Source organism: Rhynchophorus ferrugineus, unplaced genomic scaffold, assembly GCF_030347505.1.
Source record: "Rhynchophorus ferrugineus isolate W39M unplaced genomic scaffold, kcgeb_rfMv2 rfM1, whole genome shotgun sequence".
Lineage (NCBI taxonomy): Eukaryota > Metazoa > Arthropoda > Insecta > Coleoptera > Curculionidae > Rhynchophorus > Rhynchophorus ferrugineus.
The window spans coordinates 10,530,923-10,548,741 of NW_027472580.1; the positions used below are offsets into that span (position 1 = coordinate 10,530,923).

General features: G+C 31.3%; 1 protein-coding gene across 3 annotated transcripts in view; it reads right to left on the minus strand.

Moving 5' to 3' along the window:
- Nucleotides 1-620: 620 nt before the first annotated feature.
- Nucleotides 621-17,819, minus strand: part of LOC143194937 (protein charybde) — a 45,725-nt gene continuing 28,526 nt past the window's right edge. The window contains exons 4-5 of one of the 3 annotated variants that reach the window (XR_013005411.1): nt 5,091-5,716; nt 621-4,960 (exon numbers count right to left, since the gene is read on the minus strand). Coding sequence is in view for 1 of the 3 variants with exons in the window: in XM_076401742.1 (XP_076257857.1) it covers nt 5,608-5,716 (109 nt within the window). In the remaining 2 variants the exon portion in view is untranslated. Of the gene's footprint in view, nt 5,717-17,819 lie in introns of all 3 variants that reach the window. The other 2 variants (XR_013005410.1, XM_076401742.1) reach the window with 2 other exon arrangements.

The following is a 17,819-nucleotide window of genomic DNA, read 5'->3' on the forward strand; positions in this document are numbered from 1 at the left end:
AGCACAAGCTGCTATAATCATATGTTTTACAACCTTTATCACATGTTGATATATATTCGTTCTATTCGATCTCTTCTTTTAAATCAGTGTGTATGTATATATTAAGTATTATATATGTATATATTAAGGAACTCATATACACGTATATATTAAATATTATATTATATAAGTAATTATTATGCCAAAAATTTTAGAGAACGAGTATAGCAGTTTATAAAAACCTTAGTACAGGTCACTCGAACAATATTTTTTATAGTTTTTTTAAATATTTTATAGCTTTATCTTATTTTGACAAACATATTCGTTTAAAGTGACTACTGTGCATTAGGCTAATTTAGATTCGATTTATAGTTTAATACGTTGCCAGGTTTTAGTATTAATAGATCAATTTCTTATAAATATTTCCGATATCTCTTGGTTAAAATATTGTTCTTTTAAACCTGTGTCTATATATAATTAACAGATACTTAAAAAAAATTATTTGGCACAACATTTTGAACTTATGTTGCCACATTGACACATAGACAAACACTTCTCTATTTTACATTTCTTTTTTTTAATAATTTTGAGGGACTATTTTAGGAGAGGGGTATGGGAATTTACAAAAACACTAGCACAAGTTACTGTAATAATATTTATTGACAAATGTAATTTACATATAGTACGTATTAGAAGTTAATGATAATAAGGATAATAATATTAAAAATATTAATAAAGGATTTTATAACGTACAAAAGCAGGATACAAAGTAAGTACTAACTTCGTTCGAACACCTATTGTATAGTAAATGTAATCCAGTTTGTTTTTAAAACTATTTTAAGGTACTAACACTTTGTTCCAAAAAATGATAATACGTGCAAGGTAAAGCGGACCATCGCCAAATTCCGGATGGTCCGCATTACCATGCCACACAATTGTTTTCCACCTTTAACACCTACGAATTTGTTAATTTGTTGTTTCTAACTAATACTATTAATTTGAAAAATACTGATTATGAAATAATACCCTAACTAGTAGTAATGTAATTTTACAGGGTTGCCAAACCGATCCGTGTCGATTTCGACCCATTTATTGTTACTATAGTATATCACAAAGGATAATGAGCGCAAGACATGCAAAATAAGTTAAAAAATGTACAAAAGAAACATTACACATCGGGTCAAGTCCACAGCGAACGCCCTCCGACGCCTAGAAGAACACCTAAAACTAAAACGCGATTTCTCACAAAACGTCCGGAACTTAAAACAGAGAGGGGGGTGACGGGGGAAAGATTTTTAAAAAACTGAAATCGAATTCTACACGGAGGGTTCTCGCTGTGAAAATCCGACCCGACAAATTTGAAAATCCTATTAAATATTACTTTGAACAATTAACTTAAATAGTACTTAATAATATTCACAGTATTTTTATTTCACTTGACAGGTTACTCTGTCCGCATTGCCGAGACTCCCATTTTTTTTCTCTACAATCCGACAACACCGCGTACAATATAGATATATATGTGATTTTTAAAAAAACGCGAACGCGACGTTGCCGGATCGAGAAAATTGACCGTGTATTGTCTGAAAAGTTTTTTTTGAGATTTGACAACGTAACCTGTCAAAGATTCAACATCTGGACCAGAGCGATAATTCGGATCACAAGTCTAATAAATTTGTATTTTATCTTCTGATATATAATGGAAGAAATATATGTTAATATGAACGAATCAATTTTGTTTTTGGTCGGTACTTTTATTTAAATTGGTCAAAATTCCACTTTCACGTTAAAGCTTCATTAATAGTCTAAAAGCATAAATAGAATTAGTTATTTTTTGGAAAAATAGATTTTTTTCTTTGTTGTTTTCGGGATGATGACGTGGTAGTGGCAATAAGCTATTATTCAGAATGAGAACGGGGAAAAATGAGGGGGGAAAATCGAGGCGCCCAGTCCGACAGATGTCCAGGTACTTGTTAAAAAAATCACTCTAATATCACCTCCAAAAAGGCTTGAAAAATTTCGTTGTGGCCGTCGTAGTCGAAGAAGCACAATGAAATTTCAAAAATCAGTCACATTTATAATTCTACTCTTTTTTTTTTGTAATATATGTTTGTATATATATATAATTTTTTTTTGTTTCTATTTGATATAATTTCTACTTAATCTAGGTATGGTGTTGAGACGCTGTAGAACCTCACTAGAATCGGTGAAGTTCTACAATGCACTAGCCCCACTATAAAACCTCAGAAGAATTGTTATGATTTCGTATGGACAATCATAAAACAGTAATATTAATAGTTGCGTTTTGATTACAATGGATGTGTACACACACACGTATTAAATTCCTAATACCGGACGAAGTCGATAACTACCCCTGCACCTAATCACCATAATTTCGTAGCGAAAACGGGCGAATATCCGGGTGGAATTTATTTTCTATAGGCCGAATTAACCGACAAGAGTTAACGGGGGGAAATAAAAGATAATTAAAGCGTTGAATATACGAAGTTGTGCTTTTATCATTTGCATTTTAAATGGCCTTCACGACGTTATATTATGTAAATTGCCCTGAGGGATATAACACAGACAAAAAAAAAACATTTAACTTTTCCCTACTCAAGAGCGAGATAAAGGTTTCCTTTAAAAATATCGTTATGAATTAAGCAGCTCGACAGGCACGCATCAAAAATCTAACTATTTTGCTCGTTACTTTATGATACTTCATCCAAAACGAGAGCTCTTTAATCCAAACATTATCAATACACATCTAATATAAAATATCTAGTTTTAAGAGAAACACAAAAATACTGATATTAAAATAATTTTAAGGAAAATATATTCAATTAATTTTAACCAATTTAAATAAGGCAACATTAAAATTGACGTCGGAGAATATTTTATTAATGTGCATTAATATATCAATAAATCAAGTTAAAACCATTTCTGAAATCGACCTTTTTTATTTGTATTTAAAGGTAATATTATAAAAACTACTAAAAATTATAAAAACTTATACTTAGTAATTTAAATATTAAATAACAAACACCAAGCTTTAGCATGAAAAAAAAGTGTTTGTTTTAGTTCAAATTAAAATTTTTTATTTATCTTTATTTTATAGAATAATAAGATAATATATACTAGGCAAAAATAGAAATGATGTATTTAAGATAGTGCAGAACAATTTATGAAACGTGATTAGAAACATAAATAAACTTTTTGAACCAAAATTAGATTTTTTTGAAAACTTCTAATTACTAAATTATTTTTAAGACTGTCAAAAAACACAAACGAAACTTCATAGTAATTAAAAATAAAATTAACTGGATAAAACAAAGATACTTCTGATATAATTCAGCAGAAATTAAAAAAATAAAACTGATATGAAATGAAACGGTTATTCATTGGTATATCGAAAAAAGTTCACTGATCCTACAGTACTTCCTTATTTCCCTACTCAAACCAAACTAAAAAAAAATTGAAGTGTTTAAAAAACAAAACAAATGAAAATTAGAAAACTTCTTTGAAAAATAAAATTTATGATGCTGATTTTTGATATTAATTTTAAAATAGTGAAATGACACCGTTTATAAATAGAAATAACACAGAAAACTGTTAGAAATCAATATGATTTAATATTATAATGTTTCCTTCTTTACTGAGTTTAAGTAGAACAAAATCTGGAAATAAAACTGATTGTAACAAACCTCTTCCAAAAATAAAATTCAGGTTGGCAGTTTTGATATTCAGCTTAAAATAGTGACATAAATCTCAGAAAAGTGTTAAAGAATCAATATGATTTAATATTGTAGTGCTCTTTTCTTTTGTTCTTTAAGGAATTTAACTAGAACAAATTCTGGGAATATTATTTTTGTGTCTCTATTTTCATCAGTTATCAGACCGAAAACTGCAATGATTCTAATAAGCATTAAAAGGGCTAACAAACTAAATTTTATTTAAAATAGTGAAAGAAAGTAACACCAACTCGATAGTAATTAAAAATAAAATTAACTAGATAACACAAAGATACTTCTTTTAATTAAAATTGAAAAAAAGTCTATTCATTGTGTAAGTAAATCATTAAAAATTTACTTTAAAATAGTAACATAATAGTTAAAAAAATTGAATGAAACTGAAATATCATTTAAACTAGAATAAAAATCGGTGTATTTTAAATTATTATTATTTTATCAAAAACATGTAAATGACTGATGCTGTATATTATTGAACAGTTATCAAAATTATGAGAAAAAACACGGTATGTTTGTTTCAAATTGTTTTCAGTCAATCCAAAGGCAACTCGCTCTAAAAATATCACTGAACAGAAGATAAACGCCTAAAAATGGCGATGTTTGGATCAAAGAGCTAATAAACGATCATAAACAAATTAATGAGCGTTATATCATTCGTAAGGTTTCAGAATAACAGATAACAGAACCGTAATTAATTTTAACAATGTCCTCGGCTCGAGATAAAAAACATTACCAAATTAGCAAACAAATATTACAGCCAGTATCAATCCCCATAATACCATCAAACATCATATATCACTTCAAATCAGGTAAAGCTATAAGCATATGATATGTATATGATAGAAATCTATTAAAAAAAAAGAAAAACGTATAATTTTCATGGCAACCTAGATTCACAATTATAACCTATACAACACAACAAATAACGAGAATCGTTCGAAATACATTCTAAAGGGGGTAATAACAGGTTGAATTTTTTGGAAAAAATATATTTATTCGAACCTGATTGAATATTCATTCTAAATCTAATCAAGACATAATTAATTAAAATTTGATTGGACCAAATTTATCATTCGTGTGAGATCAATGATTTATTCGACATGAGCTTTAAAAATCAAAATATTTCGCTCCATGTTTCCAAATTAATTTCGTAAATTCGAACAACCTAAAAATTGTATCAATAAATATAATCCTAATTTGTATTTGTAATCGTGTTTCAACCATGTAATAATGTAGCAACTAATCTAAAACTTGGTATTGAGGAAACTCTTTTGGTATACTATACTCCATGTGAATTGACATTTATTTCTATGATATATTATTTACACGAAAAATCAACAATAATAAAATTTATGGTTTGATATGATTTGGAATGGAGGTCGCATCTTATCAAAACTATACAGGATGTTCCGTTTCAACTTGAATAAGTTTTGTTTGTACGCAATATGAATATAATTTTAAATATATCTTTGTAACAGAATATATAAAATCGTCAATGTTTTGATATGAAACGTGTTGTTACTCTATACAGGATGTACCCTAAATTTTGTTGTTTTTATGTTCAAATGCAAAAGCACACAAGCCGGTGAATATTTTTAATTATCCCCACCTTAACCCCCTCCCGCCGCAGTCACTAAACACTGATGCAGGAGTAATTTCGTACATCGCCCGGTACGGCAAAACAACGACATCCATGTCTGCCTATGATAAATGATGGTTAATCCCACAACATTAAACAAAGGAATCAATCAGGTGTAGACGTTGTTCCTTAACTGTAACTAACCTTCGATTGCCATTTGTTTTGTATTCGTTATACCGGTTGGCAAGGCTTCTAGCGCTCACGTACGTTCATATCCAATGGATCAGTCTTGATGGACGTTCATTTTTCGACAATCGGCGAGGTTTGCTCGACGTTGGATCGGTACAGCTTCTTCTTGCTGAGTGTATAAGCCGGACTCAGAACCACTGTTCCGCCACGAGTCAAGTTTCTGAAACAAACAAAAGAAAGCTTTAAAAATAAACGTATTACGAACCATGATACATTCTTTATATGATCGATTTCTTTTGCTGAAAACTTTGGTAAAAGAGACAGCAATAATATAGAAGAATCACTTGAAACTGCGTTAGTGTTAGTCAAGAAAGTATAGATAACATTTAAGAACCACAAAAATTATTTAAAAGGGAAAAATGCATAACAGATACCGTAACAAGTCACAACGAATTGTAATGAATGAGAAATACATCTATTTCGGTAAAATTACGAAAAAAACAGACAAGCAACTAAATTAGTCATATTTTCTGGGAAAATATTAAAGAACTATCAAGAAAATCACTAATAAAGATCATTCACTTAATAAATGCTTCATTCAGACTGCAATATGTACCACAACTGTGGAAGGCCGCTGAAGTAATTATGAATTCTAAACCAAGAAAACCACCTCATGAAACAGAGACATACTCCAAATGATCAGGTTCGCAGAATCAACGTTGCCCAAACGTTCAATAAAGTTTGGCATGAGGGTTTAAAGCATAAGATTATAATGCTTCTTCCTGGCCAATATTCAAAAATTTGAGTCATATATAACTGACCGATACTTCCCAGTCAACCAGGAAGATGTGTTATAAACAGCTATTGCCTAAATACAATGCTGGACAGAAAAATGCAGCATCAAAATGTATTAAAATATATCAGTCTGATCTCAGTAAAAGAATCAGACATAAATCAGTATATATAAATTAACAAGCAGTCCCGTATGGAAATACAGCCAAGTATAGTGGCATGTCCCTTGATATTAATTAAACTCAGTTGGAAGCCACATGGTAAGAAAAATGGAAAGAACAAAAAATATACTGGTTATTGGGAAGCCATTCAGCCTTGTCAGTATATAATAAGCTTTTACTTTACCAACAAGCCTTGAGTGGATTTATGGTGTTCAACTCTGGGGTTTTACCAGCCAAAACAATAGAAATATTATACAAAGATTACAAAACAAGCTACTGCAAGGTATTATTGATGTTCATTGGTACATTCGTAATGACAATCTGCAAAAGGACCTGAGGATGGAATCTGTCGATAATGTTATTAAGGAGTATACCCAAAGACATATATATGAGGCTCCATCAATACATCAATGTTGAGGTTTTCCAACTCCTAGATAATGACGGCTTAGTCAGAAGATTAAAGAGAATAAAATTATCTGATATAGTTCAGTGAAGTTATTAGTAAAACAGTTATGATACACAAACATAGATGTTAAGTTCAAATAAAAACAAATAGCTTATTAGTGTTATTTTACTAAATTGCTGTAATAAATAATAAAGTACATATATATAATAAAGTAATATATCTTATATATTTATATACTTATATGTAATTATTAATATATAATTATCTTATGGATAATGACACTATTATAACCAGTCACAAGAAGCAATAGTTAATTCGAATAAAATTAAAACAATAAAACTTGGAAGCAAAAAGGCACTAAAAATATCAAATGTCGCGTCACTCAAAACCCCATCCTCCAAATTACAATCAGGTAAATGCGGCTATTTGATCAATCATATTAATTGATAATTGTATCGAATATTGCTCTTCTACAATCTATATCCACGCTTAGCTTTTTCTTTTATTTTTATTGAATTGCCTTTAAAAAATACTATATCTCTCACCATGAAATCCACTTATAAAAATATGTTCAAAGCAATTAAGTTTATAATTATCATTGCAGGGATATACCTATGGCGAAAGCTACAAGTACCGGCCACTAAGATTCTCTAATGTACTATACGCTTTTTGGTCAACCATATCAATTGATATTAATAACAGATATTGCTCTTTCTGCAACCGATGTGCACATCACTTTTTTTCTTCTTTATGTCCTTTGACCTGCTTTAAAAAAATATTCATGATTCACTATAAAAGCAATTTATTATAAAAATATGTCCAAATTAAAAGTAATTTATAAATTGTTCTTATGATGTAAGATATATTTCTGTCTAGACCTATGGAAAAGCTTCAAAATCGACAAATGGAGTATAAACTAGAAAATATCTGTTAGTTAATATATGTTTACCAGACATTGCCTATGTGCACATCACTTTTTTTCTTCTTTATATTCTTTGACCTGCTTTAAAAAAATATTCATGATTCACTATAAAAGCAATTTATCATAAAAATATGTCCAAATTAAAAGTAATTTATAAATTGTTCTTATGATGTAAGATATATTTCTGTCTAGACCTATGGAAAAGCTTCAAAATCGACAAATGGAGTATAAACTAGAAAATATCTGTTAGTTAATATATGTTTACCAGACATTGCCTATGTGCACATCACTTTTTTTCTTCTTTATATTCTTTGACCTGCTTTAAAAAATATTCATGATTCACTATAAAAGCAATTTATCATAAAAATATGTCCAAATTAAAAGTAATTTATAAATTGTTCTTATGATGTAAGATATATTTCTGTCTAGACCTATAGGAAAGCTTCAAAATCCACAAATGGACTATAAACTAGAAAATACAGTTTGGTCAATCATATTAATTAATATGTTTATCAGACATTGCCCTTTCCACAACCTATGTGCACATCACTTTTTTTCTTCTTTACTTTCTTTGTATTAGTTTAAAAAACACTGACGATTAACAATAAAAGCAATTATAGAAAAAAAAAATTAAAAATATAAATAAAATTTAAAATTGTTCATTTAGAAAAAGATATCCAATATCTACCTAGAGCTATAGAAAACTCACTATTAAGTGACAATCAACAAGATCCACAAATGGACTACAGACTGGAAATGGACTGGATTGGATGATAAATAATTTTTGTACGCGCATCATACTACTTATAGAATACACATTAACATTTCGAAATCATAAAAAATCTAAATTTTAAATAGGAGTATTAAAACAATCTAGAGTTTCTGAACTCATAGTGCCATTTAATGCCCCGATAACTGCCAATCTTTAATCTCGAACAACTCTCAATATTCAAACCACTCTCCAATCAATGCCTTTTGAAATTAATATCTTTTTAGTGTAACATTTAACATGACATGTATATAATTCAATTTTAATAAAATCAAAATTTACGTAACTACTAAGATTCCATCATATAATTAAACGTAAAACTATTGACATTATTTTCAGACAAAACAAAAAAAATAAAACGTTAATCTAATTACAAGATGACAAATAAAAGGAAATAAACGAGATAATAAAATTCCCGGACTATTTCTAAAAAAGCCAAAGTCTTAAATAGCTTTTCCTCGAAACAATACGCCCTATTAGAAACACTGGGATAAGGTAAAAAGCTTTAATGAAACTATGGGGATTGAGAGAGGCCCTAAAATCGATCGCAAACTCATTTATAAATTGATTTAAGGCCCAATAAGGTCGAATTAAATGAGGGGAACAAATTCGAATGGATGTCGAAAAGTGATTCGAGGATCCAGTACGTAATTCAATGGAGCGAAGAGAAACGATTAAAAAGGAAATTCTCTAGCCGAATTAAAATTCGTACGCAGTTTAACTGAATACCGCGATATTATAATAAGCATATTATGTAATGAATGAAGAACGATATATAATAAGGCTAAAAATAATATGAACAACTCATATATGCACAATATTTATTTATTCAAGCGTTGAGCCTCTTGTTGCTTTAAAAATAACTGCAATTATTCGTAGAATAAATTTTTAATTATGTTGAGGTCTGGCGATTGTGTTGGCCAGGAAAGATATTTGATGATGTTCTTGTGTTTCTCAAACCAAGACTGAACCTTTTGGCTGTGCGTATAGACACGTTATCATCTCGGAATATGGAAATGTTGGCAGCAATATGCTATTCATTGTATGCACCCCATCATTGAGAACGTTACGATATTCCTTGGTAGTAATGCAGCCAGTGATGCCAATAAGAGGACCAGCGGAAAACAAAGATTTTTCTTCCAATATCATAATTGAACCTATTCTTCACTGTAGAAAGCAAGCAGTTGGGGTTCTCGAACTAGAAACTGCTTACTCAAATTGGCTACTGGCATGATTCGAGTGGTCACACCTGGTTGGACGATCTATCATATTAAGCGGACCTAAATCGGGTGAATAGGGTGGCTTGAGGAACGATGTTTTTCTCATTCTTTCATGTTTCACAACGAAATCTTGGATAAGTTGGTAGACATATTTTATTTCAAGGTTATCGTGCAATTCTTCGGTGGTTAAAACAAGCTTTATTATTGACTGATGAACCAATCTCTTTAATCTTAGGTGAATTTTGAGTCTGACTCTCTTGCTTTTGTCAAGCTTCCAATTTAATCTACCTCCAAGATGGATGCCGAGAATTTTCGCTGATTTTGCTTGAGTAATTAGGCTTTCCTCAAGTTATAGAATTAGGTTCTGCGTCTTTCTACCACAACGCAAAATTGACATGGAGTGATTTCGAGCTATGAAACTGTATTTTCCAGTCTCTAGTCCACTTGTGGGTCTTGTTCGCTGCCCCTTGTAAATTTTCTATAGCTCTATGTAACAATATATATATACATATATATATATACTGACAAGAAAGAAAAAAACTTACGAGTTAGCGTTGGAGAATAGTAACTGCAAAAACAAATCACACAGTACAAAAAAAAACAATTTTTGAATGCTTTGGTTACTTGATAGAACACTTATATAAAACTAAAACCAACCAACCTGCTGGACTTTTTAGATTTTTATATTATGCAATTTTGATTCACACCTCACCATTTTCTACAGAAATAAAACTTGCAATTTTGTATTTATTGTTTAATTAAAATATCTTAAAATGTCTTCAGATAGAAAACAAATAGTTCCGCTTTTGTTTATTGGTATGCCATATTTTATTATTTGTAGTCTTCGTTAGACATTAAAAATAGCAAAAGTTATAGTTCATCACGTCTTTTTCAGCCACTCTCACATTATTCATCTTGATAATTCCATGTTTATAACAAAACAACGAAGTCCTAGTTTATGATGCACCAAAAATTCAAACAAACATTTATCATTTACCATCTATGAAATAATCTAAATATAAATAATTTTTGTCATTGAATTACTAAGAATTGAAACTAAATTAGATTACAGAGGAGTATGGTATACAAATATGAAAATAACATTTCAATTAGCGAGAATCTAGAACAAAATAGTAACAAGGTGATCTGATACATCAAACATATTATACCCCATCAAAATATACAGATCAGATCTGTAGATAGTTTGAAGAATCTACGAACAGGGGCCTTCATCAACACATAAATTGCGTTATAGTTTGATAAGAAATTCGAGCGAGTGAAGATTGTTGAATTAGTTGAAAAATAAAGAAGTTTTGACAGTTTTCTATATAAAACACTTTTAAATTTATTCCATTTATTTATTATTTATTACTAATAGTAATATATCTTAACTATAATATACTTAATTATCTTATAGTTAATATCTTATAATACGAGGGTCACTATTTATATTTCGTGAATAGAAAAATAAATTCGAAATAGTTAAGCTGCGAATATATATTTATTGTTTTTCAAAGTACTCGCCACGATGATCGATACACTTTTGCATACGCTTAAACCAATTTTCAAAGCATTTATTCTATTCCGAATGAGGTATCTTTAAAACATGATTTTTGAACGCTTCAATAGCTTCTTCGGGCGATGAAAATAGTTGACCACGCAGTTTATTCTTCACGGATGGGAACAAAAAGAAGTCATTGGGTGCCAAATCAGGGCTGTACGGTGGATGACCCATCAATTCGATGTATTGAGTGCTCAAATAGTCTCTTGTTTGAGCCGATGTGTGACAGCTCGCATTGTCATGATGAAGAACAACCCGGCGTCTCTTGTTCCTTTTCCTTAGTTCACCGAAGACTTCTGGCAAACAAATGGTTGTGTACCAATCAGAATTTACTGTTCTACTATTTTCTCTTGCACTGTTGCAATATGACCAGTTTTCCCGAAGAAACAGGCCACCATTTTCTTTGAAGTGCTTCGTGCGCGAACAACTTTTGTTGGATTTGGTTCATCTTGGAACACCCATACAGTCAACTGCTGCTTAGTTTTGGGCTCATACGAATATATCCATGATTCGTTGTCCTATCACTATTTTCAAATCCTGTCACTATTTTATAAACGTCTTTCGAAGCACCGCGATTAAATTTCTTAAGCATTTCTTTACACCAATCGACACGAGCCTTTTTTTGAGTGATTGACAAATTGTGTGGGATCCAACGCGAACATAACTTTCGCACAGCTAAGTGTTCATTTAAAATCGCATATATGCTGGTGGAACTAATGCTTAGGGATGCCTCAATCTCACAATAGGTGACATGACGATCTTGCTTAATCATTTCGCGCACACAGCATCGATGTTTTCTGGCACAACAGCCGATTTTGGACGACCTTCACGAAACTCGTCGGACAGCGAACTACGACCACGATTGAATTCACTAAACCAGCGATACACGGTGGTTTTTGATGGAGGTTCATTACCAAAAGTCAAATTAAGTTGATTCATGTTGACGCACCCTTGTTGTGATAATCCACGTCGAAAATCGTAAAAAATCATCGGACAAAAATGTTCACGATTCAGTTCCATTTCTTGCCGAGACGAAACTTTCAACTAAATATAAAATAAACAAATAGCGTCCGTGCGACAAAATGTTATGAGTACGTATATCGTCAAAAAATTTACGATAGAACCGTCAGATGAACTCACATGACAGTGTTGCCAATTCCCGAAATATAAATAGTACTCGCTCATATCCCAATTGTCAGATCCAACGATTTAAAAGTATTAATTTTGTTGCTAATGACAAATCCTACTGGACTAAAAACATTTATCAAACACATCAAGACAATGAAGACAATGACAAAAATTATTAGGAAACCTTTAGACAGCTCAGTATTTTATGAATTAACTTGTTTATATATGATGAGAAGGATACAAAAAGAACAAAAATAGCTACCACACAAATCGTTCAAATATTTGATTTGACTGTCGGAATTTCTATTAGTTGGAAGTTTCTGTGAAAATAAGTCTCTAATTGAAATGCCAATCTGTGTAATAATAACCAAACAATACTGTGTAAAAAATGGTCCTAAATATAACAATAGAAACCAACTAAAACAATCGCAATCTTCTAGTAAAAGAACTCACTCATGTATCGCAAAAAAAAACCCGAACCAGAAGTTTCCTTTTCAAACAAGACAAGCCTCGGGCAACAATCTCGTCGACCCGTGGACCAACTTCACGAAAACATTCGAATAAAAACGTTACGTTGTTGTTGTTCGCGAGGAACAAGACGAAGAAAAAGTCCTTTGCTTGTTAGCAAAAGCAAAAGAAACATTGTTTAATTGTGTTAGTATTATAAATAAACGGAAATGTAAGCGGGCGACCACGACGGCATAATTAAAAAGGGTCGCGCGTTTTCGACGTCGTAAATCCGAGACAATTAAAACCGCAAAACCTCGTTGAACTTTATCCGAAATAAACACGAGAGAAAAAAAACGGAAAGCGAGAGGGGTGGAGGGAGGTGGGAGAGGTGTTCGGGTGGCGAACGAGGAGAGATATAATGTAATAGGATATTCGGCATTGTGTTCGGGTTGTAATTTAAGGCCCCGCGTATTGAAACAGAGATGAGTTATGACTGAACAAGCGCCCAAATTGTTTTTGAAAACGAAACCTTTCGAATAAGTTCAGCGTTGCTATGTAACGCGAAATTAAAACTCACTTCCTGAATATATTAGTACAAACATTACACAGAAAATATATTACTGGATGAGTACTCTGTTGTATAACAGGTCAATTGAAAAGTTCCCGGCCTGACACATAGATGGCGCTACTAGAATTAAATCCATATGTTTTTTAATTAGCCCCAACTCTCAAAAGATACGTGTATAAATTTGACAGCTGTCGGATCGTTAGTTTGTGAATTATAGCATTTTGAGTGAAGCAACTTTTGTTGTTTTGAAAAAAAATATATAAAAAGGAATTTCCCATGTTGATAAAATATTGCTTTTTGAAAGGAAAAAATGCAGTTGAAGCAAAAACTTGGGTTAATCCCGAGTTTCCTACCCTAGGAAAATCAACTATCACAGATTGGTATGCTAATTTTAGACGTGGTGAAATGAGCACCGAAGAAGATGAACGCAGTGGGCGCCCAAAAGAGGTTATTACCGACGAAAACATTTTAAAATCCACAAAATGATTTTGAATGGGCGTAAATTGAAATTGAATGAAATAGCAGACACTCTAAAGATATCAACTGGACGTGTACATCATATCATTCACGAATATTTGGGTATGAGAAAGCTCTGTCAACGACGACTTGATGATTGGGAGCAGTGTTAGAAGATGATGAAGCGTAATAAACCAGAGTTTTTGCGTCGATATGTGACAATGGATGAAACACGGCTCCATCATTTCACTCCGAAGTCCAATCGACAATCATCCGAGATTTTCCGTCACGTCAGCTCAGCAACAACATTAAACACAAATATCTGATTATTTTAGATAAAAAAAATATGTGAAAACTTTTCAAAAGCCCTTGTGGGATTTTTTGACGATTTCCCTCGTTTTCTCCCTCTTCGCCCATCAGATCCTGACCTGGTCCCAATGGGGCCAGCTCGGAAGTGCAATAATTTTGAAAATCGATTCATAATTGACCATGAAATCAGCGAACATACACTAAACAAAAAAAATATACAGACTTACATAGAACCTCCTCCTTTTTTGAAGTCGGTTAATAATCCAAAAATAGGTTATTGTTGTCATTGAATATCCCAGCAACACTCAGATTTTTTGTTCGAACAGCCTTAATTCGTATTAGAGTTGAATGCCACAACTAAACATATTACATACGGTATATAAACTTAAAAATGCTATTTCAATTACCGAGGCTCTACAAGAAGGAACATTATTAATATGATTTGATTATACAGGTACATCAGACACATTATACTGGATCAAACTGTTCAGATTAGAATTGTAAATAGTTTAAAGGAGCTACAAACAGGGTCCTTCATCAACATATTAATTGCATCAGTTCCCTAATAATAACATCTAAACAAAAAGAAATTCGAGAGAGTGGATCTTGTTGAATTAGTTGAGAAATTAGCAGGTTTTGACAAACTTCTACATAAAATAATTTTCCATATGATACTACTGAGTCCATCAAACACTTTTTGAAACTTGTGGTGATGCTCACTCATATTGCAACTGTTTAAAGGATTTTATAATGTTGATTCTGATGTCAATGATAAAAACTGGCGAAAACAAAAACCCAACTCAAACTGTCCAAAAACTCTTAGACAGCTTGGTAGATAATGAATCAACTGTTTCCAGGCCTTTATATACCATGAGAAAGATCCAAAACGAGGAAAAATCACACAAATTGACTGAAATTATTATTTCGAACGCTTTCAATATCACGGTTGAATTGCTTTTCTGTGATGTATTGTGACTGGCGATTAAAAATGGACCTACTACAACAATTCCAAGTGTAGAAAGTCATGGGTTAGCCAAGGAGAGCCATCTGCATCAACACCGGTTGCCAGAAAGTGGGAAACAGTTGTAGTAAATGATGGAAAATATTTTGATTAATATATATATATAGACATTTTTTAACATAAATGTCTTTTAAAGTGAAAAATAGTTTTAAAATGTAATCAGCAAACTAGAAAATCAAAATGCTCAATCAGTACTAGTAACTAAATCTCACACATGGAACAAAAAAACTAGTTAGTGTTATACAACAAATATGTAGAAGCGATCTAATATTGCTAAATTATTTTAAGCAAATTTCCTCTAAAAAAAACTAAAAAGAATTTTAAAGCCATATTTATCAAAATGATAACGAACACTATATTACAAGTCTATTACACAACTCAATGTCCAAGAGATTGTGTTTATCACCTTCGCAGATATCCCATTCTAGCTGTACTACCTTATTCATCTTATAATCAATCACCGAATAAAAGACCCTCATACAAAAATGTTTTATGAATGCGATAACCATATATGGCAAACGGTCCGGCCAATCGATCAACACCCTTCGTTACCTTCCATTCCTTGAACGTTGAAAATCCTGAAGGGTGTACATTTTATAGGGCCCGAAATATGATTTGAATAAGTACGCTACACCAACAGCTTAAATAAACTGAGAGTGGCTAGTAATATAATTAATACACACAAGAATAAGAATTATCCAGACTGTATATTAATCTATTCTTCTATTATTAAAGAGCTTAGTGATTTTTTTTTTAGAAAATCTGGCAACGTTGTACCGCAGGCAATTTTGAATCGCAAGACGAAACCCTAAATTTTACATTTGTAATGACATAGAAACGTAAAGTTAATAATAAAAAGATAAAGAATAAAAAGATAAAACATAAAGATAAAAAATTTAGTGTTATTAACTTCAAGATTCTTTAGTAGATGCATTTCTTAACAAAACTAACTGCATATTGCAGTTAATAAGTATGTTAAATTTGTACATAAAGAATTAAAATGTATATTTTGCAATATATAAAATAGCTTCATAGCATTTTAATTCCTGAAATGAAAGCAATAGAAGGTAAGATAAAGATAAAGATAAATTACTTATTTGCATTTAGACACTTATTATTCTAATTAATATTAGATATCTAATACATTTCCGATCTAATTTGTTAATTAGCCCCTTTACTTTGTTTTGAGAGAAACGTGATTGAACTTTATAAATTGTGTTTGAATTTAGACCACAGGGCGATCAATAGAACTATTTAAAATTACTGTTATCAAATATATAACGTACAAACCGACATTTTCCATTTTTATTTATATAGATTGTAAAACGGACGTAAAATGCATGACATAAAATGGATATTTTGATATCGGCCGTCGCTTGCTTGCTTGCTCGAAACGAAATTAGTTTCCGATTGCAACGTTTCTCCAGCTGTAACTGTCACAACATGACAAATCATTGGCAACATAATAGAACCAACTTTTTAATTACACAATACTGCTATTCTTTTGTCTCGCGCGAACCGTAAACCATGACAATCTTTACAGTTTATGATGTTTATTAAACGCCCCATAACGTGATCGTACTTTTTATGGCTTCAGCGCACGTAATTCAATGTAGTTTTAATGGCTCAAATATCATTAATTACGAAATTGGGTTAAGTGTCATTTATTAACTGAAAGGACATGAATCAAAAAATATGCCAAATAATTAAACTCCAGTATTTTTTTAGTTCAAAGTGTGAATTAATATTAAAAAAATTTAAATACGAGGTCCCGCAACCATTTTGATTGCCTAGAACTTTGCTCAAAGAAAAGATAAGTACATTTGGTTTTCATAAAAACTTTTGTTCGTTACATAATTTTTCCTTATGATTTAAAAATTATATCGGCTAAATGGTGATTCGCTATGCAACTTTCGGCTCTTTTTAAGACACTTTTCATGACATTCTGCAACATCTGAGGCGGAAATTCTTCAATTTCGTGACGAATATTGTCTTTAAGATGTTGAAAATCATTTGGAGTTTATTCACATAAACTTTTGATTTTAAAAAACCCCATAAGAAAAAGTCTGGATAAGGTATGACAAGTGTTTTGATACTAAAAGATTATTAAAACTTTATGTTTTTGCGAATTATTTTGTTATAAACTTTTCGCCAGAGAAGACAGATATCAATACTCTAAGTAAAGGAGTTTAAAAAAAATAATGACCCCAAGCATTTGTTAAAATTAGGCCAAAGGTTCTTACCGTAAAAACGAAACGTAACAAAAATAGCAAATAATGATGAAATTCTTGAAATTCTAAATGCCTTTACAATCACCAGACCTTTCTCCTACTGCAATAATATGGGATGAAATTGATATTGAACTAATATAATTAATTGTGAAAACCGTGTCGCGTTCTAACCATATGTAGAGCGCACCAGCGGCAGTACATCCATCAAATGTTAATTAACCTTAGGTCTTAAATTCTGGACTATAAAAACAAAATAAAGGAAAAATTACTAGATGGTTATAAAAAATAACTAGTTGTAATATGTCGAGTAAGATTTTCGAGTAATATAC